This window comes from Engystomops pustulosus, chromosome 5 (genome assembly GCF_040894005.1).
Source record: "Engystomops pustulosus chromosome 5, aEngPut4.maternal, whole genome shotgun sequence".
Taxonomy (NCBI): domain Eukaryota; kingdom Metazoa; phylum Chordata; class Amphibia; order Anura; family Leptodactylidae; genus Engystomops; species Engystomops pustulosus.
This window is the reverse complement of record NC_092415.1, coordinates 54230540-54251135: the sequence shown is the minus strand read 5'-3', so window position 1 is coordinate 54251135 and position 20596 is coordinate 54230540. Positions and strand designations below refer to the sequence as shown.

At 42.4% G+C, this 20596-nt stretch overlaps 1 protein-coding gene across 1 annotated transcript; it reads left to right on the top strand.

Annotated features, from left to right (window-relative positions):
- Positions 1–9378: 9378 nt before the first annotated feature.
- On the top strand, positions 9379–14884 carry TTR (transthyretin). Its single transcript, XM_072154682.1, has 4 exons — positions 9379–9508; positions 12056–12201; positions 12915–13050; positions 14623–14884. Exons 1-4 carry the CDS (start codon positions 9437–9439, stop codon positions 14737–14739), a joined length of 471 nt encoding a protein of 156 aa, XP_072010783.1. The 5' UTR covers positions 9379–9436; the 3' UTR covers positions 14740–14884.
- The last annotated feature ends 5712 nt before the right edge of the window (positions 14885–20596 follow it).

The following is a 20596-nucleotide window of genomic DNA, read 5'->3' as shown; positions in this document are numbered from 1 at the left end:
GACAGGTGGCAGGTGGAGCAGGCAGAGGTCGCAACACAGTAAGGGGATGTCACAGCAGGGGTGACTCTCTTCCTCCCAAATGACATCTAACAACCCCAGCCTAGATTCCATGGGTTCGTCAGATACAACCCTTAGTTGGCATGGCCCTGGAGCAGGTCAGCGGCCCTCATCTGTCCTCAACCAGCCTCTGCCCTGTTCTTTTCCCTCAGCCAGAGATCTACTAGCTGGTCTGGTCTTAGCGCGAGGACAAACTCTTTGAGGACAGTCAGCAGTTGCTTGGCAGTGAAGAGGTGGGGCAGACATCCGCTGCTTCGCGCACTAGGTGGGAAAGTAGAGATGTGGAGAGTGGCACAGGAGGTTATGTTGCACTAGCATTAAGTCGGGCTGTGCATACTGAGACCGTTGAGAAAAAGAGCAGTGACAGGGGAAACACAAATCGATGATGATGTAGCCGATCGCACTTGGAAGCCGGGTGAAGCAAGGGCTTAATCATTATCATCTTCGAAAGAAGAGGGCGTCAGCTTGCGCGTCATATTTTAAAATATGGGCAGTTTTTCACATCCTGCTTCTTGTTTTTGCAGGCCTGCAACAACCCCTGAGTTAGAGTGATAAGTTCAGGGCTATAACTTTTCAGGAAAGCAATGGCACAGCTTTGATGTTTATCCATCATTAGAAAAAAAGATTTCGCCCTTCAGTGGTGCCCATCTTCTTTTTATCTTAGCAATTCTACCCTGAATATAACCAATGATAAAAACAGACAAAGAGATAATATTTTCAGTAAAATTTTAATGAAAGATGCATATGACGTCTGTAATCTTCAGGAGAGGATTTTTATAAAATTCAACAAATGTAAATTTAAGTTTTAAAAAGTTAATTTCAAACCTTGCTCCCTCTAAGCAGTGCTCAATGCTGTACGAGACAGCTCTGACACCAGCGCACATGATGATGTCATCAGATAACGTGAGCCGGATTCAGAGCCGGTGCGCACAGTGGCCATATGAGAAAAAAGAAGGCAGCTGCTGGAGCTGCTCTGTGGGAGCGAGGAAAGGTGAGGGTTTTTTTTGTTTCCCAGAGTGGGGGGGAACAGTGTGCTTTATGGGTGGGGGACAATGTGCCTTATGGGGCGGACAGCATGTTGTGCCTTATGGGGTGGACAATGTGCCTTATGGTTGGGAAGGAGGCAGTGTGGCTTATGGGGGAATGGAAGTGAGGCTTATGGGAGCACAGTGTGGCAACATAGGGGGACAGTGTGGCTTATGGGGGGAAACAGTGTGGCTACGAGGGGACGATAGTGTGACTACTGGGGGGGGAGACAGTGTGGTTAAGGGGGGACAGTGTGGCAGTATGCCCTCCTCCTTCCCTAGTGCCTAGAAATTATATAATCCCTGACTCCCTAGGTAATATTTTGTGTCGCAGTAACGTGGGCCCCCAGAATCAATTCCACTGGTGGGCTCCAGGCACCCCAGTCCGACCTTGCACAGACTGTGTGCTATTGGTGAGCTCTTCGATGCAAGCAACACAGAATTCTAGTTCCAATGATCCACAGGGAATAAAAAAATATCATAGCAGTTGTTTAAATAATGAATAAACAAGTTAAATTCATCCATGCTTTTCAAGATATGCTCCATTTTTCAGAGCTGATGTGCCTTGCCAGAAAGTTCAATTTGAGTCTTATCTTGTCTATTGTCTCATCTTGTCTATTTAGTCTGTTGTCTATGAGTGGTGCCGGCTCACTTGTGATATTGAAGCTGACGGCTGTGCCTGGAATCTGTTTGACACCCCATCAGATATGATTGATACATTATAAGGGCACAGTCAAAGCTATCCCGACTATAAAGCATCTTCATTATCAGTGAATGGTGGGATGAGAATCTAGCACCACATTTTGTTTAAAGTTTTAACCCAGTCTTAATTTCAACCGGTAACACTTAGATCTATCAATAGGTGACATTACATTGTGGGGATTTTGTGGGATGAATCTAATTTATATTGCTGTGTTCTATTGAGAAAAATCCAAAGTGTATGTTAAAAATATGTGTGTAATAATAAAATATTAAACTGTAGTGAACTTTGATACGGTACTTCATTTGTTGTCAAATCCTAGACAAAAGATGTTATCTCTCTCCTTCAGTGTAATCTTCTAAGCTATATATGTCTTAGTGGTAATCCACACACAAAAACAAGCAATAGCAGTTTAATATCTTGCAGACCTTGGAATGAAAATCTCATTGATGTGTTTAGCAATCGAATAAATTTAACATGAGAATATAAAAGTTGCAAACTAATGTTTTCTTCAACTAAGGCTCTATTCACACGTTCAGCCATAAGCCGCAAGCCGAGTGAAGAAGGGGGTGAACGCTGCCTACCATTCTCCTCCCCATACAGCGTTGCTCAGCCAGGCCACAAATCCAGACAGAGATAGCATCTGCCCCAGCTCGATGGCTCGATGGCTCGATGACCTTATTTACTAAGGTCCCGCAGACGTATTTCCATTTAGTTTTCTGACGTTTTCGGGGATCACTCCAGGGATTGCGTCGCACGCGATCGGATTGTGCCGAAATTGCACCAACTTTCATGTGACACAAATCGGGGGGTGGGCCGTTGGATTGGGACAATGCGCAGGATTTAACATTTCAAATTGTGTCACAAGACATGCAGTCACATACAACGGGAAGAAGAAGATAAACTCCGGCAGGCCGGAGCGGGGAAGTGACAGATGCAGGATCTCGGGCAGACTTCATCCTCGTCAGACAATGCACCTCGGGGATCACACAGGGACTGGGTAAGTGTGCTGACTACACCATGCCCGTACATAATGCACATGTAAGGAGGCCGTGAGCTAGTTGACGTTTTTGCAGCTCACGGTCACCAATTGTGGACATGTGAATGGAGACTTCATCTATCACTGAATATTCAATATGAGATGCCAAATATGTATAAGTAATCAGAAATTTATTTTTTATTTGAAATGCTCTCGCTTCCTCTTCTATTTGTCAGGGGTTCCTCAGGACTCAGTCATAGGTCCTCTTCTCTATTTCCTCTACACAGCCATTTACTAACCAACTGAATCCTGACCTTTCCATTTGTAGTATACCCATAACCCCAAGGCAGCAGGTTTCTTCTAAGCTGCACCAGTTCCCCGGAATGCCCTATCCCAGACTATCAGGCAAATACCCAACTGCCAAAGCTTCAAACACACTTTATAAGCCCATCTCTAAGGTCCAAAAATATTTGGTAACTGACACAAATGTATTTTTTACCCATTTACTGTAACATATTCATAGTTATACATAGAAGATAAAATGTTGAGCACAACTCATGGAGTACATGGAAAGAGGAAAAATTGAAAAATCATTGATGAATGTTAAAAATATCATAGTATCATAGATTATATGGTTTAAAAAAAGACACATGTCCATCAAGCACCTGGTTCCAGGCCGCAGCCAGTGAATTTGCATGTTTAAAAAAACACAATAACCTCACCTTTCGGCTTTTTCTAGACCCGCGGCTCCATCTTCAAATCATCAAATCCGGACATCACACTGTGTCGCGGCCGGGTGACGTCATAGTTGAACGTTTGCATTAAAGGGGTAGCAGCTGTATTTCCCTCACTAGGCTTACACTCCAGTCAATCAGTTTTTCCATTTTTCTTGTGGTATAATTAGGTGCCTCGGCTTATACTTAGGTATATACAGTATGTATAGTAGTATGTATATACAGTATGTATAGTAGTAGGTACATACAGTATATATATGTAGTAGAAATATACAGTATGTATAGTAGTAGGTGTATACAGTATGTATAGTAGTAGGTATAGTAGTATGTATATACAGTATGTATAGTTTTTTCCTCATAGTGAAGAGGCCAAAGATGTGTGGGGCTATAGAAATATAGTGTCCCCTTTTCTGTGATCCGTGGGTTTCCCAATTTATTATTACCACTAAGCGTGGTATATAACTCTTTGACCGTTTGGGGGGGTTGTGCTGAAACTGGTGATGTCTGCCCAGCACTGTCTTGATGAGGAGGAAGCGGAATAGGAGGTGTAGGCAACAGGAGGCAAATCCTTGTTAGTCCTTGGTGGTTGGAGTATATGCCCCACAATTTCTGCATAGGACCAAACGGGCACTACAATACTCCAGTGGGCAATTGAAGAGATGTAACATCCCTGCCCGTGCTTACTTGTCCAAGTTTCAGTTGTGATGTGCACCTTGCAACTAATGGCATTGCACAGTGCACTCTCTATTTTCTCCACAACCCGTTGCAGCAAGGGAGGGGTGGCCTGCCCAGAAAAGTATTGGTGGCTGGGAATTACATATTGTGGGACAGCCACTGCCATAAGATTTGAAAAGCTGACCAGCAATTTTGCAACTGTCCCTGTCAGGACCACGTTTTGTGGGTGAGAAAGCCTATATTTTGGTGAATAGAAAGATGAATGATAGCCTGTGATGGTATGGACAGGCTTGGTGATGCTGGTGGTTTCAGATCTCTTCTTTGTGAGGAGACAGGTGGCCTAGTCACCCAGGAGGCAAGAAAGAGGTGGAAAGAAAAAAAGAATGATGAAAACATGGAATAGCTCATGATCAAAAGCATGCCGCAACATCTGTAAAACACAGCAGAGGTTGTGTGATGGGTTGGGCTTTTATTGATGATAGTGACACAGGACAGAAACAGCTGGTTGAATCCTGAGGTATTCAGAGACATACTAGACTACATTTATCAATAGTGAGGCAAATTGGTCTTTAATAATCTAGCGCACCCTGTTTGTCCTTAAAATTTAATGGGCGTGCACCACATTTCGACAAAAATGTCAATCGCGTCACAAAACTGCTACAAAAACACTTCATCGCGACACCAAACTGCTACAAAAACACTTCATAAATACATGTACAAGCAAATTGCACATGTATTTATGTGCAAAGTAAATTGGCATAGTCAGTTTAATAAATGTCGCCCACAGTATGCTCCAGCCAAATGCAACCAAACTGATCGGTAGGCGTTTCATAATATAGGTGGACAATGACCCAAAAACCTGAAGTCAATTGAACCCAAAAGTTTTTTAAATCAAAGAAGTAGAATATTTTTGAATGGCCAAGTCAGTTAACTGATCTCAATCTAAGGCCAGATTCACACGAACATGTGCTGGCCTGGCCATAGCCCGGGTGACCAAACAGCAGCGCGCTGAAGAGAAGGAGGGATGAGCGCTGCTCCTGTAAGCCCTCTCCATACAGTGGCAGCTGATGTGTGACGTATGAATTGTCATATCAGGAGGGGGTAAAGCTTAGCCGGCAGCAATCAAGGGCTTAACAACCGCAATCGGTGTTTCTGGTGGGTGTTTGCTGTAATATGCCACCTTGTAGCCCTCTCCATACAGTGGCAGTCGCTGTGTGACATAAAGGGGTTAAGACACAGATGCTATTGACACAAAGTATAACGTGGCTGGGAGACCCACCCTGCAGGTGTCACACTTGACCTAGGAAGAACATGGCATCATGTCGTCATAACACGGCCATGCTTCCTTCCACATCCTACCTGACTCCCATTAACTGAAAAGAAAGGCGGAGGACTATGCACCAACAAAGGTGAGAAAATTATTTTTTTATTTTTGTTTAACCGCTAAAGTGGACTGGGAAATATGAGGGGGAGGGGCTGTGACTATTGGCTATATAGTGGCTCTGTGATTAGAGGCTACACTGGGGCTCTATGACTATTTTCTACATTAGAGGCCTGTGATTATTGACTACATAGGCTCCCTTTGATGGTTAAATACATAGGTGCCATGTGACTAGTGGCTATATGAGAATCCTGTGAATATTGACTACAGAGAGGCCCTGTGACTATTGCCTACAGCTTGCTGTGACTCTGGTATATTCTCTCATATAGGCAAGCTATAGGAAACAGTCTTACACTACATCAGATTTATCATCCAGAATGAGACCTTGTAGTAAATCTGCTACAGTTTAAGGCTCTTCTTTGGTTCCAGTCCCATATCTATGTAGCAGCTGCTTGATTCTGGTACCATATCTTTGTAGTAAGCTTGGTTCTTATGCCATATCTACATTAAGTATGGTCCCCATGTAATACATTTATAGTTGTGTTATCATTTCATTGCAGTAAGACTTGTTAACATCAGATTATCTAAAAAATCTAGACCCTTTGGAAGGCCACAATATCTTTACAACCCATTCCTGTCTTTAACATACACTCACCGGCCACTTTATTAGGTACACCATGCTAGTAACGGGTTGGACCCCCTTTTGCCTTCAGAACTGCCTCAATTCTTCGTGGCATAGATTCAACAAGGTGCTGGAAGCATTCCTCAGAGATTTTGGTCCATATTGACATGATGGCATCACACAGTTGCCGCAGATTTGTCGGCTGAACATCCCTGATGCGAATCTCCCGTTCCACCACATCCCAAAGATGCTCTATTGGATTGAGATCTGGTGACTTTGGAGCCCATTTGAGTACAGTGAACTCACTGTCATGTTCAAGAAACCAGTCTGAGATGATTCCAGCTTTATGACATGGCGCATTATCCTGCTGAAAGTAGCCATCAGATGTTGGGTACATTGTGGTCATAAAGGGATGGACATGGTCAGCAACAATACTCAGGTAGGCTGTGGCGTTGCAACGATGCTCAATTGGTACCAAGGGGCCCAAAGAGTGCCAAGAAAATATTCCCCACACCATGACACCACCACCACCAGCCTGAACCATTGATACAAGGCAGGATGGATCCATGCTTTCATGTTGTTGATGCCAAATTCTGACCCTACCATCCGAATGTCGCAGCAGAAATCGAGACTCATCAGACCAGGCAACGTTTTTCCAATCTTCTACTCTCCAATTTCGATGAGCTTGTGCAAATTGTATCCTCAGTTTCCTGTTCTTAGCTGAAAGGAGTGGCACCCGGTGTGGTCTTCTGCTGCTGTAGCCCATCTGCCTCAAAGTTCGACGTACTGTGCGTTCAGAGATGCTCTTCTGCCTACCTTGGTTGTAACGGGTGGCGATTTGAGGCACTGTTGCCTTTCTATCAGCTCGAACCAGTCTGCCCATTCTCCTCTGACCTCTGGCATCAACAAGGCATTTCCACCCACAGAACTGCCGCTCACTGGATGTTTTTTCTTTTTTGGACCATTCTCTGTAAACCCTAGAGATGGTTGTGCGTGAAAATCCCAGTAGATCAGCAGTTTCTGAAATACTCAGACCAGCCCTTCTGGCACCCACAACCATGCCACGTTCAAAGGCACTCAAATCACCTTTCTTCCCCATGCTGATGCTCGGTTTGAACTGCAGGAGATTGTCTTGACCATGTCTACATGCCTAAATGCACCGAGTTGCCGCCATGTGATTGGCTGATTGGTGTTAACGAGCAGTTGGACAGGTGTACCTAATAAAGTGGCCGGTGAGTGTATGTATGCAATGTAATGTACTAGTATAAGATGAAAAATTAATATGCTGGGACTGGAGGTTTTGATTATCTTTTTTTTATTTCACTTCCATTTTGGACTATGAATTATTTAGGGTGGGCCCTGGGCATCTACACTGCCTATAGTTGTTCATGAAACCTAAAATCCTGAGAAACTGACTGCTCTTTTAGCAACCAGTTTTGTGTCAATGTCATAATTTCAGTTTTAGAGAAGTATTCAGATACTTGCAATTCACATTTTTTTTAATTTGTAGAAACTAAAAAGATTACTATTTAAATTACATCACCACTTCCAAGTATTTCGCAAGGATTTAGAGTACTGTGAACCCATGTCTGTGAGTTCATGGTCTGGCAAATGTGTTCATCCACCCTCCCACGAAAGACCAGCAGGATTGTGTACATCTGATAATTCTTTGTTTGATTAACTACCAAGTTATCCAGAGGATCGTAAAATTCTTTAGCAACGTCCAGCGATAAATGACCCTTTATAGTTTTGTATTTGTGGACTTGCTCGAATGTAAGTTTGGACTATCCCTTGTGATTGGGCAATTGTACGGTTTCCGCTGCTAGGACCCCCAGAAAACCACAGCTGTAATCTGTAAAGGAACTGGGCAAGTTAAAAAATAACCTGAAAAATTCTCTGCTGGAGCCTCCAGATGTATCTGGTCCAGCAGAACTTACATTATTTGCTGGTGCACAATGGCACCTGGGTATGATAAATGTGTTGCCAATGTAGAGTAAACACCATATTTACTTCCACTATTGACAATAGATATTGTCACATCTCATTTACACCTCCTGTCTGCCCAGATCCATCCCAGATAACTCTCTATTGACCTCCATAAGTTGGTTCCATACTTAAATCCCTAAATGCTGTTACTAGATCTCAAGATGGCATGTCCAATGATCATTGACAGAGAATAACATTGAAGGGGTTTTCCCACGAAGGAAAGTTAGGCCCTACCCTAACTCGCTGATCAGTGGGGGTCTCAGTGCAGATCGAAAAAAAGAGGATCCGTTCTGCCCCATTAATCTCTATGCAGCTGATGGAAATTGCCCAGCGTGATCCACGTCAGCTCCATATAGATTAATGGAGCAGAACGGTCATGCGCGGCCATCTGCTCCATTAGTCTGAGGAGCGACAAGGGTCCAACGGACCCCTCGTTTTTGCAATCTGCGGGGGTCTCAGCACTGAAACCCCCACTGAGCAGCAAGTTAGACCCTATAGTTGGACCCGTGGATAGGGCCTAACTTTTCTTTGTGGGAAAACCCCTTTAAATAATCTACAGAAATGAAAACAGATTAGAAAAAAAGTAATATATTTTATTTTATATCTGTTTTTAATTAATATTGACAACACATTCCCCTTAATTTGCATTTCTAAATTGCAAGATGACCTGTGCTAGCAAAAAATTTCTCGGGATGTAATCATGAATCTCTTGATGAAATGATGTACTGTAGCTGGTGGTATAATCATAATCTTTGCAATTATGGGCCTCAAGCACAAACATTTTTAGTTTGGACGTAAGCTAGGCGCCTTTTTTTGTGCCTAAGTTATGACCTCATTGGACTCTATTGAGCTTGTTTATGAGGCTGCCGGCCCACACATCAAATTATAGAAGAGGTTCTATTCCTACTCGTCTTTGCGGCCCAGTCAGTCTTTTTCTATTAACGTCGGCCAGTTGAGGAGGGATCATGTCTCCCTAGTTCCAACCCACAAAATGAAAAATTACCCTTAGGTTTTTTTTTGTGGTCCATAATTTTTTAGACTGTATTAAAAAAATGGTAACTCTAAAATAAAGAACTCAATTTGTAACCCAGTCCAAAAGAGTTTGTTTCTCTAATCTCTTCAAACATAAGCTTTGCATGGGTTACTTATTTTCTTGTTGTTTGCTAAGTCAATACCCTGATTCAGCAGGTTATCCTTTATATAGGCATTGATTTGCACCTTTCTTCTGAATTTCTCAATACATTTTCCACTGTGGAGATTGGTTTACTTTGGCAGCAATGAAGATGACTTGTTTTAAAGTCCTTACTGTGTTAACTGCTGCTCTCCTGTTCTCTGATACAGTCCAGTGGGTGAGTCAATCTAATCTTCTAATTGATGGACTATATGTTGTGGTCCATAAATTTAGGCGCTGTGAAACTTATAGGATATCTACCATCAAAATCAAGAATGATTAACCAGGGACACTAATTGTATAGTTTATATGTTGATTTGTTTTACTTTATTTAGTGACACATTTTTATTTTTGTTAATATTTATAAAACACATTGGGGATAATTTATCATAGTTTTTTCTGTCTAGGTTTGGCGTTGTTTTGGCACAGTTGCTTTACAAATGCTGTTTTGTGACTTTCCATTTCAACAAATGAACATAGGGCAGTGCAAAGTCACTTTGATATAGACCCTGCTTGTGCCAATTCATTAATTGCATAGACAAGTTTTCCCAATAGGACTGAATTAATTATTTACAACTTTCTATTTAGGCGCAAGTTTTGGTGCAAATTGACACCAGTTCCTGCCCATGCGACTGTCGCAAACATCTTACATTGCATAAGACACTGCCATGAGATTTATCAAGGGTCAAAGCCACTTTAATCAATCTGATGGCTGCGGAGCTCCAAATACAGACGTACAACTTTCATAAGAAGCCTGCCTAATAAAATAAATACCCCCATTGAATCTTCATCTTTACTTTAAACTACTTTACATTGTTATTTAGCTTCCTTGTCTAATAGAATAATAACTATATATATATATATATATATATATATATATATATATATATATATATATATAGTGTAAGGAATATCAAATAGTCCATCTGCCCCAACGGTGTGTGCATTGGAACCCAGTATTCATGTAACTCCCCTGTACAGAGCACTGTGCATATAATCAGGTATACAGGTGGTCCCTTACTTAAGAACAACCAACTTACAGACCACCCCTAGTTACAAACGGACCTCTGGATGTTGGTCATTTACTGTACTTTAAACCCCAGGCTACAATGATCAACTATAAAAATTATCATAGGTGTAATTAAGCTTTATTGTTAATCCTGGTTCTTATATCAGCCCTAGATTTTTAAAATCCAATTGTCACAGAAACCGAAAAAATTTGCCTGGGGTTACAATTATAAAATATACAGTTCCAACTTACATAGAAATTCAACTTAAGTACAGAATCTTGTACGTAACCCGAGGATTGCCTGTATATTCATTTTTAATAATTTGTCAGTGGAAATCTAACACTCTTAACTTCTACATACTGCTGGTATGGTTATGGAATGTAAAAGAATATTTTATCTTGATAGTCGCTGACATTCAATATAGATTTTACCTGTTAGCTTTAAATGCAGGCTGATGTGTATGTACAGTAGCTTTATTAAACCGTGGGAGGAAATGTTCAGATAAACAATCAGTTTCATGGGAAAACATTCATCATTAGTTGTCATTTATATATCTATACCTCTTTCATGGTGCTTTGAAACTGTAGATGAGTCTAGGGGGAGATTATCAGTGATTGACATGCTTGACTTCACATTTTATAGTCAAAACAAAAAGGACAACTCATTGACTCATCTGCAGTTTCAAAGCATAGAAAAAGCAGATAGCTACATGAATTAATGAAAGTGGTCTTGAGTGTTTTCTCACAAAACTATCAGTCTGTTTAGCTCCTGATCTATGCCTGAATGTAGAAAAGTATGTGTAATTTGCTCTGAAAATTCCTGTTCTATAACATGCTGCCTGCAGACAGGAGACTATGAAATATCTTCTCCGCTTCTCTAGCTCTATAGCATGCTGCCTGTAGATTGAACCAGTTTTCCAGATTGCCAGTTTTCTCTCTGACTTTTAACTAGAAAGAATGGAGGTAATTTATCATGGCCTTTCAAACTGTTTGGGTTTTTTTTCCTTTATCCGCCTCTTGCGCCTTTATTAATTAATTGTCAGTGCCTGGCACCTCTATTTTTCCAACTTGTTTTTGACACAATTTGTGGCGCAAAAAGAGAGCAGCTAAAAGCAAATCTAGGGAGCTCTAAATATTTTAGTCTGAGCGCCAACTCATTAATCCCTTGCACCACAAACTTAGATTCCACTGAAAAATATAGCACGTCTCAGGGGCCACCCTGTGCCAAAATTAATAAATGCCCCTCAATATCTTTGGAGCATGTACATGTATTTATAAAGTGTCTGCATCAGTTTTGTGTTGCGGCTTCACTGTGTCCGACAAAAGAAAAAAAAATGTGCACCTAGGGGGGTTAATAACTGCACAGAAGTGAGGCAAACTGCACTACAATTTACAATATCTATGATAAAACTGGGCCACTATATTCAACCTGCTCAGCTTTTCCTGCTCTATAACAGGCTGCATACAGAAAAGACTGCATGTCCATGTCACAGGTTGTAAATTGATGATCACACAGCAAACACCCCAGTTCTGTTTTATGAAGCAAATTTCTCTCCAGAGTCTGCTTAATTGTGAATTTTGACTTGGAAATGGATGCAGATTTTTTGCTAGATAATCCTTCTTAAATTCCAACATATGAATTAACCCTCAGCTTTAACTAAACGTTTGATTCTGTAGGCCACATGACACTTATTTACATAATTCTTCTTATTTTAGGTACATGGTGCACCTACACAAGCTGAATCTAAGTGCCCACTAATGATCAAAGTACTGGATGCCGTAAGAGGAATCCCAGCAGCTAAACTCAGCATCAAAGTTTACAAGCAGAAGGAGGACAAGAGTTGGGAGCTGCTTTCTACACGGTAAGTAACTCTAAAAGATGCCTCTAAAAAATTTGTACTTGTTAATAACAAGAGTCTCTTTCTCTTTTTTTCAACAATGCAATGCTATACCAGATACTTTTCATTTTCCAAAAATGGATTCCTGCTCTATGGATCTTGCATTAAGGAGAAATATGGGTTCTTCCTATAAAGCACTTCCAGCTAAGGCTCTAAGATTTTCATAATGTCCACAAAATCTCTTTTTTTCATAGAAATGTACTTTCTCTTTTTTGTGTTGCATATTGGCCCCACTCCTGAAGATGGTGGGCGCTTGGGATAGGAATCCTACCCCCAATAGTACGAGAAATAAATCCTGGCACTCCAAGGGTTAATTGCTTAACTAAAAATGCTTTTTATTATTGTGGTTTATAATAAAGTTTAACGTTTCGACCTGTCTGAGGTCTTTGTCAAACACTGATAGCCGCTGGTGGGAGAGAGAAAGAAAAGCCAAAGGTTGTGTGCAGCGTTATTGACTGGCACAAATGTTCTTCTGGGAGACATTTTTTTTATTAGAAGAATAAATTGTGTATTGATGGCCTCCCCATAGCATAGATACTAAATGCTGGCTAATTCTATTACCACAAAAGTATATAGAACATTCTTACTTCTGAGTGTTATGATTGGCTGATATCTTGTGTGATGCTAGGCAAAAGAACATAGCACAACATAGAATTTGTCTGTCTTTATGGTTACAGGGTAACCGCTGAAGATGGTGAGGTCCACGATCTTGTTAAAGAAGAAGATTTTGTTGAAGGAGTTTATAAGCTAGAACTTGGTACCAAACGATTTTGGAGCAAAGTAGGAATTTCCCCATTCCATGAATATGTTGATGTAAGTATACAAAATACAAAGTAACAACTATAGTCTCAGTTCCAGTTCCAGGACCAATGTATTATATTCACCAAATCATGGGTCACCACATCATGAGTCACACTGGACCTGTCCCGATGGCTTCTCACACTGCCCCCCACCCAGGCTTCCACTCTAGTTGTTTCCGGTTTTCAGATAGAGTTGAATAAAATTATGATGGAGAGAGCTGTGATATCTCCCACATCATCGCTATGCTGTCAATGCTGTGTGCAGCAGAGCCAACATGTTATCAAGCTTGCTTTCATCACGGTGCACTTAGCAGCAACAGAGAAGGGTAAAGGACTACTTAAAGGGAATGGAGAGTGGCGAGTATCCTCTGTTTATTATTTTAATTACACAGCAACAAGGAAAGAAGGGGAATAGGGGACCAAAATGTGTGGGAAGATGAGAGGGAGTCCACAATGTGAGGGGAGATGAGAGAAGGCCACAATGAGAAGGTAAAGATGAGGGGGAATAGAGGTGGAGCCCACAATGTAAGGGGGAAATGATCCCATGGGCTGCACACAGTGCAGTGGAAGGGAGTCCCTGCATTATATAGAAATATAATGCAAGGACATTCTTTCTGCTGACTGGACAGCCGTGCCGGAACTGTAATAGTTAATACATTTCCGGTGTGGCTGTTCGACCAGGAGAGGAAACATCCTTTCATTATATTTCTATATAATGCAGGGACTCTTGTCCACTGCGCTGTGTGCAGCTCGTGGGATGGTGCCACCATAAGGCACATTTTCATATGCTGCACACGTTTGTGTGCATAAGCCCTTATTGTCTTATGCCAGACCCTCCTGACTGCTGTAATGGAGACTGGGTGAAGCACTGATAAAGCGAGAGGGAGGTGATGGGGGTATTATTTAGAAGAGGTAAGCTGAATGGATGTATTTAAGGGGGAAAATAAAAGGAAACAGATTTAGGAAATATGGTGGATGAGGAGCTGAAGGTATTGAGAGGATTTAATAATTAATCAAAGGGTTAAAAGTTAATGAGGGGCGAGGCTGGGGTTCCCAAATGTAGCAAAGCTATCTCTGTGTGTATGTAGCAGAGCTTTTGCAGAGATGTGTATGTGATTATTAATATCTGATTGGTTTTAAATCTATTTTTCCTTATTATGGTTTCCAAATCTTGGGTGTGTCTTATAGTAAGGTGCATCTTATAGTCGAAAAAATATGGAACTGTAGAGTAACAGTAAGTTAAAATTGTTAATAACTTCAGCTTATTTTGCATACATCATGAGTACAAGTGACTTCCAGAAACTGGGAGGGGGAGATTATTAATTTACTTTGGCCAGACTTTTGGTATCATTTGCATCAAACAACTTTTTAAAATGCCTTGCACCACATTTATTGAGAGTTTTAGATATATTTTTTTAACATTTTTCTGACAAGTCCGACTGAGAGAGTGTGATCTCTGGCAATGGGTGTGGCCTTTGTAAACGGGGCGTGACCACCAGAATTATCATCACACTGATAAATCTGGTGGAGAAATAATCTGCTTGTATTTTCCTCTAACACAGAATATTTACTGCTTTTATTCTAGGTGGTGTTTCCTGCCAATGATGCCGGTCACCGTCACTACACCATTGCTGTGCTTCTCACTCCTTACTCCTTCTCCACAACTGCTTTGGTCAGTGAACCAATAGAAACCCATACATAACACATATGCAGTCTTCACTGCTTATCTTCACCTATATGCACATATTACACATTGTTTTCTAGGTCACATAATATTTTATCTTTACAAAACAATTTACTATTCATGTGTTTTCCTCAAACTGCAATAAAGTTTTCTTTTAAATACATTTTTATATGGGTGTGACGTATTAATTTCTAAATATACCTTATACTGTATACATTAAATGGCCCAAAGTATTGACTCTTACAAATTAATGAGCATGTCATCCCATTCTAAAGTAAAACAGCTGCTATTCTTTTGCTAAAGCTTTCGACAATATATTGAGACCTGAGCTTTGTGGGTTTCAGTCTGGTTCTTCCACGTCCTAATCGCCCCCACTTTGCGTTTATGGACATTGCTTTATGTCCCGAGGCACAGTCAAAAACAGGGAAGAAAAGAGCCTTCCCAAAACTGCTCCCACAGAAATGGAGGCATCCAAATATACAAAATGTCTGAGAAAGCTGAACCGGGCTGATTTCACAAGAACTAAGGGCCATGCGAATCCCTTAAAAACCTATAGCATTATAACTCTTCTATGACACTCTTTAGCTGGTGGGCAGCTCTACTGTTAATTACCAAGGACATTGAACTGCTTCCTTTCAATAATAACACATACAGGTAAAATATCTAGGAGAGAAGTCATTTACAAACTGACTTGTTGCTATTATGGAATGCTATTAATGTTTCTGAAGGGGAACTGAAGGCAGACTGTCGCGGGTGCACCCGTGCCTCTCCAGGCTCCGGTGCCCGGCGGCACTCACCTAGGGCGCGCGCGCGCCGGCGCGCTGAGATTTAAAGGGCCAGTGCGCCAATAATTGGCACTGGCCTGATTTAAATTCCAGCCTCTTCCTTTTGCCCTTGCTGGATCTTCAAGTCTGCCCATGAAGTGAAAGCTCTCCTGTGATTCCTGTGATTCCTGTGATTCCTGCGTTCCTGTGATTCCTGCGTTCCTGTGATTCCTGCGTTCCTGTGATTTCTGCGTTCCTGTGATTCCTGCGTTCCTGTGATTCCTGCGTTCCTGTGATTCCTGCGTTCCTGTGATTCCTGCGTTCCTGTGATTTCTGCGTTCCTGTGATTTCTGCGTTCCTGTGATTTCTGCGTTCCTGTGATTCCTTTGTCCTGTGATTCCTGTGTGCCAGTCCGTCTCTGTGGTCCTGCGTTCCTGTGTGCCAGCTCCTGCGATTTCTGACGTGAGTGGTGTCTCCTGTATTACTACCTTGGCAGCCACCGCGGGCTAGTCGCACCTGTGGAACGACCTGGTGGAATCCCGCCGCAGCAAGTCCATCCCGCTTTGCGGCGGGCTCTGGTGAACACCGAGGTTCCACTTAGACTCTGGTCCCAGGTCGGCTAGTACCACCTCCCGCGGTGGTCCAGAGGGTCCACAGACTTCCGGCCCTGACACAGACCTGAACTAAACACTGTAGAAAAAAGTCCAGCAATGCGCGGTTCCAAAGGGAGAATATAAAAACATCATTTTATTGGAGACATGTTAAAAACATCACAATGCGATGGCAGAAATAAGGAGACATCTGACGTGTTTCGAATCTAATAAGATTCTTAGTCATAGATACAAAAAAGGTTTGTCACATGGTTAAATATACTCGGTGATACCGGAAGCCTAAAATGAATGACGTAAAGACACACCTCCATGAAGACGTCATGACACACCTACCTAGAAATCACGTGATCATATGGAAGAAACATACAAAATATTTTCACATTAATAAATTCATGAGAGAGATCATTATAGATTTTATTCTACCAGTATCCTTGTTTGTATAAAAAAATTTTCTTCTGTCGATCATGGGATCCCTTAGTAGGCGTGTCTCTAAGCCATCAGCTGCCCCGTATCTATCTATCTCCATCCATTCCATCTCTGAAATCATTTTATGTATGTATATACCTCATGAATATCTCCTTATAGTTTGATATCTCTCATTAATTTGAAAATATTTAGTATGTTTCTTCCATATGATCATGTGATTTCTAGGTAGGTGTGTCATGACATCTTCATGGAGGTGTGTCTTTACGTCATTCATTTTAGGCTTCCGGTATCACCGAGTATATCTATCCATGTGCCAAACCTTTTTTGTTTAGTCCAGATTAATAAAGAGGTGTATATAGTCCTGTGAGACTTTTTAGCAGTAAAAAGTCTCAAAAACCCTCAATTTGACTACTTTTTTGCGCCAAAACAGCCGAGGAAAACCAATAATAAATAACCCCAATTAGCTCTATGTCATATTACAAACTAAACATTTCAAAACCACAAGTGATGTCCTTTCATATCACTCCTGAGAGCCTACACTGGACTGGAAACAACAGTTCATATCATATCTAGGAATTAAATTAACAAACACCAAAAAATTCTTATATTCACTAAATTACGCACCACTATTAACCCCTTAACATCGAGTCTCTTTTAAATTTTTTGCCTTTTCATTGTTTTCTATGTGACAAATTGTACTTCACATTGTTGGTATCTAATATTCCATACCATGTACTGGGAAGCGTGAAAAATGCAGTAAAAATGGTTAAAAAAAAAATTTATTTGCACAGTATTCTTGTGGGCTGGGACTTTACCTCTTTCACTGTGATCATGGCAATACCAAATGTGTAAGGGTTTTATAAATATACATGTTTTCATACATTTACAAAAATTAAAACCTCCTGTACAAAAAAAAATTCTTCATTTTGCCATCTTCTGGCGCTAATAACTTTTTTTATACTTCAGTATATGGAGCTGTAGGTGGTGTCATTTTTGTTAGTGGGAAATTTTGATATAAGCATTTATTTGTGAAAACAGGTGAATTTGGTAAACATTTTGAAAAAAATTGCTATTTTAAAATTCAAAATGTTTTGTTTTCCAATCTGATAGTCTCACTACTAGAGATGAGCGAACATACTCGTCCGAGCTTGATGCTCGATCGAGCATTAGCGTACTCGTAACTGCTCGTTGCTCGGACGAGTATTTCGCCCACTCGAGAAAATGGCAGCTCCCGCCGTTTTGCTTTTTGGCGGCCAGAAACAGAGCCAATCACAAGCCAGGAGACTCTGCACTCCACCCAGCATGACGTGGTACCCTTACACGTAGATAGCAGTGGTTGGCTGGCCAGATCAGGTGACCCTGGGATAGACTAGCCGCTGCCCGCGCTGCTCGGATCATTCTCTGTCTGGATGCCGCTAGGGAGAGAGCTGCTGCTGCTCAGGGAAAGCGTTAGGCTGTTCTATTAGCTTACTGTTAGGCAGGAGTGATTCTAAAAGAACCCAACAGCCCTTCTTAGGGCTACAATAACGTTATAATTTTTTTTTTTTTTTATTTGCAGCTAGTACCATATTGTGAGGAATTAGCAGGGGGACTTGCTACCGTTGTGTTTAGCTCTTAGTGACACACATATCCACCTCAAACACCAAAGTGGGAAAATTTATTAGGGGTTTGAGTAGAATTAGGCACAGTCTGCCAGTTTCTTTTTATTTTACGTTTATTGTTTTAATAACTCAGCGTCATCTCATCTGGCATAGTAGTGTGCTGTAATACTTGGCTAGAAAATAGCCATAGGAGAATACAAACGGCTTAATTACGCCTACAGTAGCGTTATATATATTTGATTTCTGGTTGATCTGCTGGTGGCTGTACTTGCTGCAGTGCATCTACTATCAAATTGGGAGCAATTTGGAGTCAGACTTGCGACCACTGTGTTTTAGTGACGCACATATCCATCGCAAAGACCGAAGTGGGAAAATTTATTAGGGCCCGGGGTTGTATTTCAATTAGGCACAGTCTGCCATTTCCTTTTTTATTTTACGTTTATTTTTTTCATAACTCATCGTCATCTCATCTGGCATAGTAGTGTGCTGTAATACTTGGCTAGAAAATAGCCATAGGAGAATACAAACGTCTTAATTACGCCTACAGTAGCGTTATATATATTTGATTTCTGGTTGATCTGCTGGTGGCTGTACTTGCTGCAGTGCATCTACTATCAAATTGGGAGCAATTTGGAGTCAGACTTGCGACCACTGTGTTTTAGTGACGCACATATCCATCGCAAAGACCGAAGTGGGAAAATTTATTAGGGCCCGGGGTTGTATTTCAATTAGGCACAGTCTGCCATTTCCTTTTTTATTTTACGTTTATTTTTTTCATAACTCAGCGTCATCTCATCTGGCATAGTAGTGTGCTGTAATACTTGGCTAGAAAATAGCCATAGCAATAGGATAGCATCGTTTGGTTTTAAAAACTAAAAAACACAAAAAAAAAAAAAAAAAAAGTTAAAAAAAAAATTCAAGTTATAACTCTCATTTTCAAAATGTTTAACCCGAGGGCTAGGGGTAGAGGACGAGGGCGAGGATGTGGGCGTCCAACTACTGCAGGGGTCAGAGGCCGTGGTCCTGGGCGGGGTGAGACACCACCTGCTTATGAGGGAGCAGGGGAACGCCGCAGAGCTACACTCCCTAGGTTCATGTCTGAAGTTACTGGGAATCGTGGTAGAGCACTGTTGAGGCCAGAACAGTGCGAACAGGTGATGTCGTGGATTGCCGACAATGCTTCGAGCAATTTGTCCACCAGTCAGTCTTCCACGCAGTCCACCCATGTCACCGAAATCGGCACTCCTCCAGCTCCTGCACCTCAGCCTCCTCCCCCCCAGTCTGCCCCCTCCCAGCAAAATTTGCCATTTGAACCGGCATACTCTGAGGAACTGTTTTCTGGACCCTTCCCACAGTCACAAACCACTTGTCCGGTTGCTGATGAGCAATTTTCCGATGCCCAGGTTTTCCACCAGTCGCAGTCTGTGGGTGATGATGACCTTGTTGACGTAGTGGAAGAAGTGTGTAAAGAGGTGTCCGACGATGAGGAGACACGGTTGTCAGACAGTGGGGAAGTTGTTGTCAGGGCAGGAAGTCCGAGGGGGGAGCAGACTGAGGGATCGGAGGATGATGAGGTGACAGACCCAAGCTGGGTTGAGAGGCCGGGTGAACACAGTGCTTCTGAGACGGAGGAGAGTCCTCGACCAGAACAGGTTGGAAGAGGCAGTGGTGGGGCCAGACGGAGAGGCAGGGCCAGAGCTGGTGCATCAGCGCCAAATGTGTCAACTAGTGAAGCTCCCGTGGCAAGGGCTCCTGCGGCGAGGGCTAGATTTTCAGAAGTCTGGAGGTTCTTTAAGGAAACACCGGATGACCGACGGACTATGGTGTGCCACATTTGCCAAACCAGGATCAGCAGGGGTTCCACCACTACTAGCTTAACTACCACCAGTATGCGCAGGCATATGAATGCTAAACACCCCACTCAGTGGCAACAAGCGCGTTCACCTCCGGCCGTGCACACCACTGCTCCTTCCCCTGTGTCAGCTGATAGTCAGCCCCCTGCCCAGGACCCTGCCACAAAAACCCCATCGTCACCTCCACGATCCTCCACAGCATCCACCAGCGTTCAGCTCTCCATACCCCAGACGCTGGAGCGGAAACGCAAATATAGTGCAACCCACCCGCACGCCCAAGCCCTTAATGTGCACATCTCCAGATTGCTAAGCCTGGAGATGCTGCCCTATAGGCTAGAAGAGACCGAGGCCTTTCGCAGCCTCATGGCGGCGGCCGCCCCTCGGTATTCGGTCCCCAGCCGCCACTACTTTTCCCGATGTGCCGTCCCAGCCCTGCACCAGCACTTGTCAGACAACATAATCCGTGCCCTGACCAACGCCGTTTCTGACAAGGTCCACCTGACCACGGACACGTGGACGAGTGCTGCCGGGCAGGGTTAATTGGGTTAACTTGGTGGAGGCTGGGACCGAGTGTGACCCTGCGGCTGGTCATATACTGCCGACGCCGAGGATTGCGGGGC

Bases quoted from the DNA above. Each gene is read 5' to 3' on its own strand.
- TTR (XM_072154682.1), top strand. From the start codon at position 9,437: ATGAAGATGACTTGTTTTAAAGTCCTTACTGTGTTAACTGCTGCTCTC. The intron at 12,202-12,914 runs GTAAGTAACTCT...TTATGGTTACAG, and splicing joins TGGGAGCTGCTTTCTACACG to GGTAACCGCTGAAGATGGTG. The intron at 13,051-14,622 runs GTAAGTATACAA...CTTTTATTCTAG, and splicing joins CATTCCATGAATATGTTGAT to GTGGTGTTTCCTGCCAATGA.